This window comes from Hippoglossus stenolepis, chromosome 14 (assembly GCF_022539355.2).
Source record: "Hippoglossus stenolepis isolate QCI-W04-F060 chromosome 14, HSTE1.2, whole genome shotgun sequence".
Lineage (NCBI taxonomy): Eukaryota > Metazoa > Chordata > Actinopteri > Pleuronectiformes > Pleuronectidae > Hippoglossus > Hippoglossus stenolepis.
This window is the reverse complement of record NC_061496.1, coordinates 23155073-23168300: the sequence shown is the minus strand read 5'-3', so window position 1 is coordinate 23168300 and position 13228 is coordinate 23155073. Positions and strand designations below refer to the sequence as shown.

Sequence of the window (13228 nt, the reverse complement as noted above, 5' to 3'; positions counted from 1 at the left end):
GTGTCAAATAGCCTGATGTCTGTGTAATAAGTTGTCATGTCCATACAAAACAGACGGGAATTATTGAAGTCTGCTGACAGTTGAGCTAAAGCCGAGTGCTTGAAATGCTGCTGAGATGGATCCTTCCACACGAGTGCCCTAAGGAGGCCTGACTTCACACTGTGCCAGTCAAGCCATGCCATGACACTTCCATCTCTCAACAGGCAGAGCATTGTGGATGGCGCTTGCTGTCACAACATGGCAGAATGATAGGCCCTCGCTGCTCGCTCCCATGTCTCCCACTGATCATGGCGTCTGCTGAACGATCACAGACAATGCAGACTCGCCACCACCCTGGCGGTGTTTCAGCTCCCTGAGAGTATGATAGGGTTGGTGACCTTTCCTCTGTTTTCTTCATGAGGCATAAACTCTGGAGGCATCTCAAGGGACGACCTCTCCATTTCAGTTCTTTCTACCAACCCTCCAGGAGCAACCGTTTCTGCATCCGAGGTGCACAGAACAAAATATGTTAATGGCTTCACATTAACATATGACCATGTTCATATCAGGTATAATCATGTGACAAATTTTGTTTAAATATAAGGTGTAAGGTGTGAGACATAATGATGCCAGTTCATATGGAAGTGAATGCATCACAGTAATAAAGCTGTTCACTGTTTTATATAGATAGAAGAAATGAAAAGGCAATAGTGCCTGGTAGAAAGAAGTGTTACAGAAAGGGAAAAGTCATTGAATCGGCCCAGGAATAGTTTGACATTTTGTGAAAAACTTACATTTGTGTTCACAATTGTTGAAAGAATTGTGACAGGTTTGGACTGAGCTAGGCTAGCTGCTTCCTCCGGTTTCCACTCGGTTTTTTAGCGTACGAACCCTTTTAAAAGTATTTATTTTTTCATTTCATTTAGATTTTTAGACTAATCTTTGTTGTTAAACTTTTCTAGCTTTGCTACCATTCAAGTTTGTCTAAACTAACTAAACAGTCACTCGTCTGGTGATATTTGACTTGTGAAGGAGTTGGGCCTCTGGGAAATGGTGAATGGTTCATTAAAGGTCATTGAAACAGATTTAGAAATGACTGACTTGAATAAATTGCTTTTCAAAAACATACCATCACTATCCAGGCACGTGAACTGCATGATATGCTGCTGAGCAAGGCTGTGATCCCAGGCTGACTTTTAGTCATTTGCATTGTTACAAATGTCAATGTCACAGCTTTTTTGTCACCACAACTCTATATTTAATGATCTATTGTTGAACTGTAAATAGTGAATGACTGTGGTACGTTGTCTCATATTATGTTTGACATCTCAGGTGTCAGGAGATTGTGTTCAATTTTTTTTGAGGAGATATAATCTCACTGGATTTGTTTTATGATATTTGATACATGTAAAAAGAAACCAATTCAAATAGTCTTTAAATGTATTGATTGCCTCTTTGTCTCATGAGGCCAGTTGTAGTTTTTGCAGTGTGCACTGTGACATTGTGTGCCCTTGTTTTCAGTGTCTCTTTTTACTGCACCCATGTTTACCTGTGTCCCTGCCCTACTATAATGACAGGAATGCTCCTCACATGTTTTAGCTGCCACTGCATTGAGACACTCTGCTTTAAGCTTCTCTTAAGGTGGAATGAATTGGCATCAGCCAAGAATACATGTAATGACATGTTGGATTTCAGTTGTCATAAGGTTCTCAAAAACTCAAAGGTCAATCTTAGAGATCATGCAGGCTCAGCTGCAGACATGCTGTTAAAGACAAATTTAAATACAGCAAAACATGTATTTTATTACTATAAAAAGTAGGTTGTGAGATAAAACGTCACATGTTCACTTTGACGGTTAGACAACAGTTAACTGAGCAGTGGTATGTCTCCAACAGCTGAGCGGAGTGCATCAAGATGACACTCCTGCGCTGTAATTATAGGACTGGGTGGCGTTCAAGTCTTTCCTCGCTGTTTGTTTATACACTGCTCTTCACTTTGATTGCTTTGTTGCTGCGTGTAGCAGAGATGTTGCCACCGTGCCGGTGGCACCCATTGACCTTATGGTCAATCTGGCAGCAGGTTCTGAGTTTTGACAGGGGCAGCCAACTGTGGAGAGAAGAGCATGCCTCCAGGCGCTCAGTGTGTTCCGTCAATGTTTGTTAGTCAAATAAACTGCATAGTATCACCCTTTTGTCTTTTATTAACAGGGTGATCCAATGACGAGTTTAGTTTGAGCCAGGAAGCTGTGACAGTCAGTGAAACCTGCCTCTTTACATGATGAAGTCCTAGTAACTATGCTAAAAGGCTCACCATCAACTGCTGTCACTGACTATTATCCTTCTTCCCAATAACATGTGCAAGCTCACAGTACCCACACACATACGCAAAGAGAACAGAGAACAGTTACGTTTGCTGTCTCCAGGATTGACGACATTGACACATTATAAGCCATGGGCATTTTGAACTGTGCAGCATTTCACCTTCTGAAGCAGGAGGGGTCATAAGTGCATGAAAAGCTCATTACGGGGATGAGTCAGAGGTGTGGGGTGAGAGACTGGCCTGTAGTTCTGCAGGAGGTGAATGAAACAATTAGTCTCTGCTGTGTGAGAACTACAAAACACACATTTCCCTCTTTTGTAAAGGCAGCCTGCAGAAATGCCACGATCGGTGACTCTCAGGGACTTTTTTTTCATACAGTTGCCCAGAAAATGATTTTTTAGTTGCATCAGTGAGTAATACGCCCTACTTTGTACAATGTTGTTACATCATACCAGAAATATTACGTAACAGTGAATTTTGAAGCATGGACTTAATGTTCAAGTAGACCATCTTAGGTTATCTTGGTGCTTGTGTACTGTACATGTGATTGCTACCTACCTTGTTCACAGTTTCTCTCATTGCATTTTAAATGCAACAAGATAAACTTTATTTAAGGCCTAAACAATACTTTAATGCAAAGAATATGATTGCTTAAGCAGTGCATGATTTTTTGATACTCAACACAAAATAAAAAAATGTAATATATCCATCTACTTTAAAATATACAAGTATCTATGAATTTTTAAGAAGACAGTTAAGAAATTATAAAAATAAAGATGAATGATTTATACATTAAAAGCCACAACCAATGGTGATGATGATAATGTTATCTTTAGTGTTTTTGAAAAAAACTACATGAAGAATTAGAAACTAATTTTGTAGAATTGGAGACTTAAACAATTAGTTTTATCTTATCTACAACAATGCCACCACTTTCTAATGTTAGTGCGTTTGTCGAACTCGCATGTCTCTCTCCGTTATGCAAATATTAGTGACTAACTGAGAAAAAGTGCCACACCAACCCAAACAATACAGTTAATAGTTTCATAGGAATGTGTTTGGAAAACATGATCGAAATAATGTGTTAGTATTAATTTCCATTTTCTATTTGAGGAATGCTACAGTCTCTTTTTGTGTCTCCACACAGATGTGATGTTTAGGTCTGCCACCGTATTCATTCTTCAGTGGAAGTTTGATCGGCAAATTACTCTCATGTACGCCAATGTTTATTTCTTAAGTCTGTTTTCATGAAGGAAATTGTCACATTTTGTCTTTTACTATACCAATTTGTCCATTTTAGCCAAGCATAGAAATAGTTTCCTTTTAATGTCCAAATTTTGCACTTTTTTAACATGCAAATTGGAAGTATGCATTGATAATAGGTGGATAGAAATGCACTTTAACCTGTTCCAGTAAATGCACCTTGCCCATGCACCATGAAGAATAAACTGACATTATTGGTACTGTAACTTCCTTATTATAAAGAATGCAACGACTGCTTGACTGAAAAATAAATGCACATAAAGTGACCAGTCACAGTTGTAGGATTCCAGGTCAGATGTGATACAGTGCACCCATTAAACATTGATTCTACTTTATGTATGCAAGGCTGAAAACATTACTGAAATATCCACTTGAGAGAGGGAGAGGATTTCCACGCTACAATCATTTGAAGGAGTAAAAAATAATCAGATATAATATATGTCAGCGGAAAGTTCTCAATATGTGTATAACACAGTTTAAGTGCAAATGGAAAGATAGTTCATAACAGCTAGAGGTCTTGCCACGGTCCACAGAGACATTGTTTAATCATTTTTAATGTGGCTTATCTGGAACTATTTTAGGAAGAAAATTGATATCCTCAATTGCATGACTGAACTGTCAGATTGTTAAATGTGACTGTTGTGCCTGATCGTGCACAGACGAGATGACTGAAAGTGAAGGGAAGATTAGAGAGTGTTGACCGGGGCTGGTAGAGCCGACAGTTCAGCTTTGTATGAATAAGGAGCAGGAAAAAAGTTGAGAGAAAAATATCCAAGGTCTAAGATGAGTCTGAAAAGATGCAGAACTTCTCCCTCTTCGGGGGTTTTCCCCAAGCTTGCTTTAAAAAAATCCCCCACCCTCGTGGTTTGAAATGCAAAGTTAACAGTTTTACTCAGCCCCCCAAGGCTCGTATAGTCTCTCCTAATCTTTTTTAATGTGTCAAAAGGCTTTCTTGAGAGTCTCTGTGAAATTTCACACTTAAGTTGTTTGCAAAGTCAGTCTGAATTACAGCATAGAGTGAGGGTTAACTTTTCCAAAGGGGTTGGGGAAAACTTTATGTGTTGTTGTTTGTGTGGAGGGGGTGTTGGAGACAACAACACAGTGTGCACTGACACTGATGCTGCACGTTAGGTCGGACTCTTTAAACTGTGCCTCATGAGGACAGCTGCAGATACCGCCTTTCTTTGCATTATGACTATTAACTGAGTAGCGTTAGCTTCTTGGAGGCATAATGAATTGTTATATCAAGAACACACCCATGCTGCAACAAACCCAAAACCATTTCTATTTGTAAAATGTTTTTGGTCAGCCAATGGCCGGTGGCATTATGTTTTCGGTTGTCAGTCCGTCCGTCCCATTCTCGAGAATGCGATATCTCAAGAATGCCTTGTGGGAATTTCTTCAAAATTACTACAATTATTCACTTGGACTCAAGAATGAACTGATTACATTTTGGTGGTCAAAGGTCATAGGTCAAGGTCAAAGTGACCTCACATCCCTGTAAATGTGACATATCAAGACTCTCCATTGGGAATTGCATTACATTTGGCACAACTCACTTTGACTTATGGATGAGCTGATTATAATTTTGTGGTCAAAGATCAAAACCTTTGACCACCAGTCTGTCACCAAATTCTAATTCTCTATATATCAACTTGCAGTTGATATCACTGGGATCCTTATACTTATTATAGGTACAGTAACAGTATATTACAGTAGCAATGTGCCTCATTAGATTTAGTTTTCCTGAAGGTTTCCCTGTCCCCCCCCCCCGTCCCTCCCGGGAAAGCTGCCCCTGGCCCCATCAGTATTCTGAACAGTGTCTTTGGTCTGAGCTGTGGTTTCAGTGTTCTGGATGTTATGTTATTAACAAAAATCTAAAGTTTCTGGTAGGACCTTTTCAATATGGTTTCATGAAGAAACTGTTGGGCCTTTTTGTAGGTTTGCACTCGACTAAGTGCCATATCTCTTTGCTGTAGTTACTCTTTTTTTCTATCTTTCTGGATCATGAAACAGAAGAAATGTACTATAACATCATATACCGTATCTGACATGTCCTCGTCTTATCATGAAAACACAATCACCTATTGTCCTCCACAACCTTCATAACAGCACGAGGGAGCCTATTTTCTCACTGGGACAAAACATCAATTTGTATAATGAACAACAAAAGCCACCTTTTAGCAGACTAGAGTCACATGCCCTGACAACATATGAAAATGTTAGACAGTTTTATTAATGAGCTAATCTCAGTAACACCATGTACCATAAGATGATATGATGGATTTGTTCCAATTACAAGTGACTAGACCTGTGTTAAACGTTTTGTTGACCTGTGTACTTACATTATCCAAAATGTTTCCAACAATGTTCAAACCCAGAGAAATCCCAGATTCAAGGTAAGGGGACAATTCATATTGGTCGCCTTTTAGTCGCATCAAATCTACTTTTCCTTTGGCTTTACCCGTCTGTGCTATAACAACTGGGGCAAACGACTTATGACGAGAAAAACACACTGGCCAGTTAGCTGTTTTTTCCTTCCACTTTTTGCATTGATGAGTCATAATGGATCATGATAATTTTTTTCTGATTTTGAACTTGCAGGGTCTGACTCCAGCCGTTTAAGCCACGGACTAGAATTCATCATGGGAGATCATTAAGTATTTACTAAAGTTACACAACGCATTCGGTGCAATGAGTGGGAATGAAAGAGGCATCATTCTCCTAATTACAAGTCATAGTACCATCAAAATAATACTGAATCTGTGACATTGAGATGAAATAGTTGCATTATGTGGAAGTTATAATATACACATAGGCTTTTATTAACTGACCTGGTTAACATAAGTGAACAGCATCATATCCGTCCTAATTGAGGCAATATACTGACGAGCTGCCCAATTCACTCACAATGTATGCTGCCATTCAATTTGGCCATTGGTGGAAAACATGAAGGACCACTGAAGCAAAAACTTAAAATTCAATAGCCAACTCAACAAATTGCTTCCAGGATCTAATCTCTGACCTCCCTCCTTATCATCGACAGGTCAAAGGCATACAGCAGCTTTAATGATCGTTTAGTTAATATGAAAATTCTTGCCACTACACAGACGTCTTTGGTTGAGATTGTGTGCATTTGATTAGTTTCATCACCCCCAGAAAGAGATGAATCCATTCTCTTAATGTAATTTGTGGAAAATTTACCATGACAGTGTAATTATTTTGAGGGGACCAATTTGCATTTCCAGTGCTCGGTTAACTAAAATGTTACTGTAGGTTCTGAGGCCTTGAAGATAAATTAATAATCTGGAGTATTTAAAACCCATGAAACATTCAAATTAAGTAATTTCACTTCCTAAAGGGCATAGTGGAGATTTTTCTATACATATGCAGACAGACACACTTTTTAAGTAAACATCAGCGCTAATCACTGAGACAGAATTCTGAGTGAGAGCAGGGAATATTTTCTGGAGCTTTTAATGGTTCCTTAGGGGCTTCCCTCTGACTTAGATTAGATGGGATTTAGACAAAGTTGATGCATGCACCTCTTTTGCCAAAACTTGGAATTCTGTTTTATCTCTGTACACCATTAGGATCACAGACTGTGAATTTTACTGTGCACTTTATCACTGATAGTATTGCAACAGAAGGGTTTCTATTCAGTTGGGGCAAGGAGTTTCAAGGGAGCGTTGCTGAGCTGCGAACCACAGCTATTTGTGACACTTCTCTGCAGCAGGCTTTGATCAGCTTTTAAGGGAAATCGATTGGAATTGTTGCTCTGCCCCAATTTAGAAGACGTCTCATCAAACGGAGTTGCAAAGGGTCTAAAGACTACAAGTTTTCATTTTTGTTCCCCCAGTGCTGCAAATTTAGTAATTGACTCTGATTTTTGGCTTCAGGCAATAACCTAATAAGGCCATCCAAGGTTAATGATAGACCCTTTTTAGACTGGCTGAACGTCTGACACCGATATGTAGTGGTAGTGAAAAACAATTATTACTTACATGAGAAGACACCCAGGGCAGAAGCCTCTGACATCTGAGTGAAACGCTGTTACACTGTGTATTATTAGCTGCTGTGTTCAGCTACAGTTTTGCCTGTGCATCATGTGTAGCCATTGGACATGAGATGCCTCAGTCTTTCAGATGTCAGAATCGCAGCAGTGGGTTGTGTTGCTGTTTTACAGCCGTCTCTTCCCAGGAGCACAAGTGCCACAAATCTTTGTGATTTAACATCTTTCACATCCAAGCAGCTGGAGTCAGCACAAGTGTCATGTGCCATTGCCAATCTGCTATCATGGCTTCCTCTGCCAAACAATTTATCCTTTCCCCTCTGGCTTTATTAGCCATAAATTATGGGTGATCGCGACAGTGTAGAGCCTCTGCTGTCGAGGTAGCCTTGTAATTGACTCTGGGAAGGCCGAGTGGATAATGATTTGAGCATAAACTACCTTATCATTAAATAGCTGTTCATCTATTGTAGTTTCACCATTTAGCAGGTTTTCATTTATCAAAGTGTTTACTTCATCTTCTTATAAGCCAATTAAAATTGTCACCCACTTAACTATTATGTGGACTTTATACACATTCGTGGTCCCCAGAAGATGAATAATAATGACCCTTGACTTTTTTGTCTACTGTTGTATTAGGGCCAAAACTTAAGAGTTTTCCAGTATTTTGGTTTATGACATGGTTTATGCGTCAGCCTTTACCTTGTGCTTGTTTATTACCAAATATTGCCATTCTAACGTGTTGAACTAAAATGATGATGAAGATTTAAACCCACTTGACACAGCCCTTAACATCAGCATGTCAGGACAGTCATCATGAGCATGTTGACCTGCTTATGTTAAAAATGTTCACTTTATTGTTTGTTAAATTGTTTGTCTCATGTGAAAAATGTATGGATTTGTTCTGAGAGGTCTATTTCCTCCCCCATGTTAAGTGTGAACTTAAGTTATCTGGAAGTTTGCATTAACTGGAGCACATATTCTCTGTTGTTTTTCAGAACTCTGTATCCTCAGCAACCTCTTCTCCCAGTGCTCCTGTAACTGGTTACAAGCGTATGGTCATTCCAACTCAGCCACCCCTTACTGCAACTAAGAAGTCTACACCCAAACCTCAGATTCCTGGGGGAGTCTATTCTACCCTCCCTTCCTCTGGCAGCCCGGCAGCTAAGCCTCAAAGTCACATGGCTCCTCAGCCTGTCCCAGCCTCCTACGCTACAGCTTCAACCCCAAGCCAGCCCACTTTTAATGTCCAGGTGAGGTCAGCCCAGCCCGGCCCACAGCATCAAGCCCCTGGAGGGCACCATTTTGGCCAGCAGCCCATTCGCAGCCCTGCACAGGTGCAGTACATGCCTGCCCAGCCCAGAGGTCCTGACTTTGCCTACGGACCACCACAGCCTGGCTTCTCCCCTATGAGTCAAGGTGCATATCAAGAACAGCACTATCCAGGAGTAGCTCAAGCTGGTGGGCTAAGCTCCAGGAGAGCTGAACCTGCCCCCACCCAAGCATACCAGCCTTCTGGCCCCAAGAAGACCTACATCACAGATGTACCACCAAGCCTGGCTTCCTACACTTCTGGACCAGCTGTCCCACCAAAGGTAAGAATATTCATAAATATGATACTGAATTAGTTATTGTAATTAAATTTAAAGTAAAGTCATATTTCTAGCTGATATTAGGTAAAAAAGCTATTTTTCTGCTTATCGCTGCAGTTGTACACACATACAACATGACACAATCAGTGCAATCAATCCAATCATTTGATAATCCACCCTTTAATTGATTCTTTTAGCCAGTTTTCTGGCACTTTTTTTCGATCTGATTTGGTGGCAGTAGGCAATGAAGTGCAGCCCAGCATCAATTTCCCCAGCTGCTTTTCCCAACTCCTTCTTGAGAATTGAATTAAGAGGCCTTCTCAGGCCAGCTGGGAAATTTAATCCCTCCAGTGTGTTCTAGGTCTACCCTGGAGCTTTCTCCCACATAGATATCCCTGGAATACCTCCACAGAGAGAAGTCTTGGAGGTTTCCTGATAGGATGACTGAACAACCTCAACTGGCTTCTGTGAAAAGTGTAGCTCTTCTACTTTAATCTTTCATGGGACATTTGAACTCCTCTACTTATCTCAAAGGGTGGACCCTGGCACAGTGGGGGGAAAAAATGGTTTCCACCATTTGTAGCTCTTAGTTAGGGGGTCAGTTTAATACAATTTATGGTGGCCAAATCCTTCTTTGTCAGTTATTGTTTATTTTTGGTATCTTTTCAGTCATGATGTATACTATTTAATTGTGTGTGTGTGTGTGTGTGTGTGTGTGTGTGTGTGTGTGTGTGTGTGTGTGTGTGTGTGTGTGTGTGTGTGTGTGTGTGTGTGTGTGTGTGTGTGTACAGATATCTTTATGAGGACAATTTTGCCCCTACAACCTTCAGAGTGAGGACACTTTTTGACCCACTTTAAATGGGCTGATTTAGGGACTTGGTTTTAAGGTTAGAATTAGGTCAGGGTTAGGCATCCACTTTTTCTTTAAGGTTAGGGTAAGGGGCTAGGGAATGCATTATGCCAATGAGTGTCCTCACTAAGACAGATGTACAAACATGTGTGTGTGTTTGTTAGTTTGTGTGGGGGTTGGCGTACACAACTACAAGCACGTGTACAAGATTGTGTGTGTATCAATGTGGTGTTGACTCTTACATGGTTTTGTGCGTGTGTGCGTGCATCTGTGTGTGTGTTTTGTGTGTGTGTTTGTCTGTGCATACATTTGTACAGCATCAGATGGCAATGCAGTGGGGAGCTCCTTGCCATCTTTCATTGAACTGCTTAGAATAAACAGTTGTTTTAACCTTTATGAATATTTGAAAGATCCTCTCTGCTGGGGGTTTCCACCATCTGATTCCATTTGTCTCATAAAAGGCAGATTGTATTCAATAGTATATACAGTATCTAACCAGGCTTATGGATTTATAAAATATAAATAAAAATGTTTATCTCTTCAAATGTAAACCGCAATTGTTAGTAAGTCAAGTTTACTGATTAAACTCACAAATTACAACAGCACCTTCAGAATAGATTTATTATTATTAGTTACAGGTTTAAAAAAATACTATAAAAACAATTGATGACTCTTCCATCTATTATAGTATATCCCAACATAGCAGAAGCTGGTCCAGAATTGTAATTGACGTTTGCAAATGGAGATTATTTGGTGATTACCTGAAATCTGCTATTTTAACATGTAATCTCTGGTGTGTATTTTGTTTGTCTTCTCCGATGATATTTTCTGCTTTTAAACTTTTTAACGAAACTCTTTGACCTATTCCTGGTTTACTTTTATCTTGTTTTATGTTTACCCTCTTATTAGTTGTATTTTGAGTTACACTTGGACAGAAAACCTGTTAATTTTATGGCTGAATGTGGACTGCAAACTTACTCATTGTTAACCACTGGCTGGAGTCAGAGCTCTGAATACAAAAATAAGCTGGCTGCTTGATTACTTTGTTTCTATAGTTGCTGCCCAGCAAAGCATATATCCACCATAATTTCCATATATACCGTCGGCAAGCAGAGAGCTGGAGGTAGGGGCAGCAAGTAGCAGCTCCATCACTGGACCTGGTCAGGACAACATTAAGGACAGTTGCTGTGACCCTGCTAGTTCCAGCAGTTTGCAACAGAACCAGATCAGAGGCTCCGTTTTATAGCTCAAAACCAAATCTAATTGGGACATTCTAGTCCAAAATGACGATCTGTTCTGCTTATTTGAGCACTTTACTGACCATATCCATTTTCATTTACTAGTAAGTTTTACCAAGCAGAGGCTCAGAGCACAATTTCATACAAATGTCAAATAGGGTTAAAATGGTCAAGGGTCAATGGTTAAAGGTCATCATGACTGCGACAGGACCATGTTCTGCAACAACACATTTTTGGCCATTACTCAATGTCATAATTCAGGAACAGGAGGGGAGATTGTGACCATATTTCCTGCAACTTGACTGATTGGCTGAGGTATACAACGGCGAGGCAGTTGTTCTAGTTAAATGTAACCATCCATTCCATGATCGTGTCATATGTGCACTATTTAATACACAAATTAAATATATTATTATTTAACATAAATAACGGTTGTAAAGTTAAAAAGCACTTCAGTGAATATTGGACTCAAGCCCTCTAAAACAATGCAAGATGTTGAATGCGGCACTATACCTTTTTATAGAACTGTATCTGATTGGGAAAAATAAAAAATTACTGTCATCTCTTAGAACATAGTAGTCAATGCCACAGAGACATCTATTCTCATCTCTGTATCCAGCCGTCGACAATCTCTGGAAATTGCAAGGCCCTTGAGTTTTCTTTAATTCAAGGATTTTATGCTGGTTCCAAATACAAACTGGGCCTCCCTGCCTCTGGGAATTGCTCATCAAGGACTGTACTTTACTAAATACAAATTAGCTTCAACATTGCTGTGAGTATCTTAAAAATAATCTAATTATATTTGTTCAAAACAAAAGTCTACATTTTGCTTGAAAAGCTTTCTTTGGTCCCAGTATGATGCATTATTAAAAAACAAAAGGTGGCGTTTAATAGATTTGTGAGTATCTCTTTGATTTCAGATAAAAGCAAATCACTAATTTTACACATAGAGCTCATCTCTCATACTCTCTGCTCTCTCTCTCTCTCTCTCTCTCTCTCTCTCTCTCTCTCTCTCTCTCTCCATATGTATATATATTATATATACTTTAATATATACTTTAATTCCCAAGGATATGATGTAATGTAGCAAGATAATGGGCTCTGCGTCCTTCCCCCCGTGCTTCATTTGAACACTTTGTTTGTATGTTTGGCCTGACCCTTCTCTAAAATATCAGAACCTTAGCTCTAATCTGTCCTTTGTGTATTTGTGTCCAGTATAGCCGATATTTAAAGCCAAAACAGACTAGAGACTCTATAAAAGCCAGATTAGAATTAAAGCAAAATCTGTCAACTCTGCCTTTATGATCATCACTCTGCTTAACCCAATGTCGTGACATGTTCATAACCTTTTACAAATGGTGTTAAATCTGCTTAAATGAAAAAAGGGGTTGTGCCTCTTTTAATCTGTTGTGTAAATAAACCAAAACACAGTCAATTAAATGAACTGTTTACATATTTGTCATAATTATCAAATATTATCTCAAGTTATTTAGAGTTAATAGTGATTTAATGTAATACCCGAGACTTTCTCAGTAGGAGGTTTGTGATTTTGATTGAGGACTTTATTAAAGAGATCATTTCACATAATTGAGTGTATTCATAGAAGGTCAGTGTCATTAGAAGTCCAAGATCGACTCTGCGTATGAAATTCTATGATCTCGACTCTAACTCGCCTGATCTGCCCTTCCTGTTACCCCACATCACCCTCTGCCACCCAGCACCCAATCCCCTAACGTGTTGTTACTCACACGTAAAGTGAAGGTGTAGTAACATCAACCCGCTCCAAGGACGCTTAATTACCCAAATCCAGCCGTTTTTGATCTCTAAAAAAAAATATCTCAAAAAAATTAACAGATTTCATGGCTTCTGGTTAACATACCAATTTCCACGAGTCTCTCAGTCTTTGCAATTGGAGGAAAGCTAAGCTGGATGATGACTTGTGTTATGGCTGAGCTTGAGTGACGTTTGGCAGGGGAGG

At 39.6% G+C, this 13228-nt stretch overlaps 1 protein-coding gene across 4 annotated transcripts in view; it reads left to right on the top strand.

Annotated features, from left to right (window-relative positions):
- Positions 1-13228, top strand: part of LOC118120925 (LIM domain containing preferred translocation partner in lipoma) — a 153335-nt gene that overhangs the window by 84135 nt on the left and 55972 nt on the right. For all 4 annotated transcript variants that reach the window (XM_035176427.2, XM_035176422.2, XM_035176425.2 and 1 more), the window contains one exon: positions 8569-9165. In XM_035176427.2, the coding sequence (XP_035032318.1) occupies positions 8569-9165 (597 nt within the window). The remainder of the gene's footprint in view (positions 1-8568; positions 9166-13228) is intronic.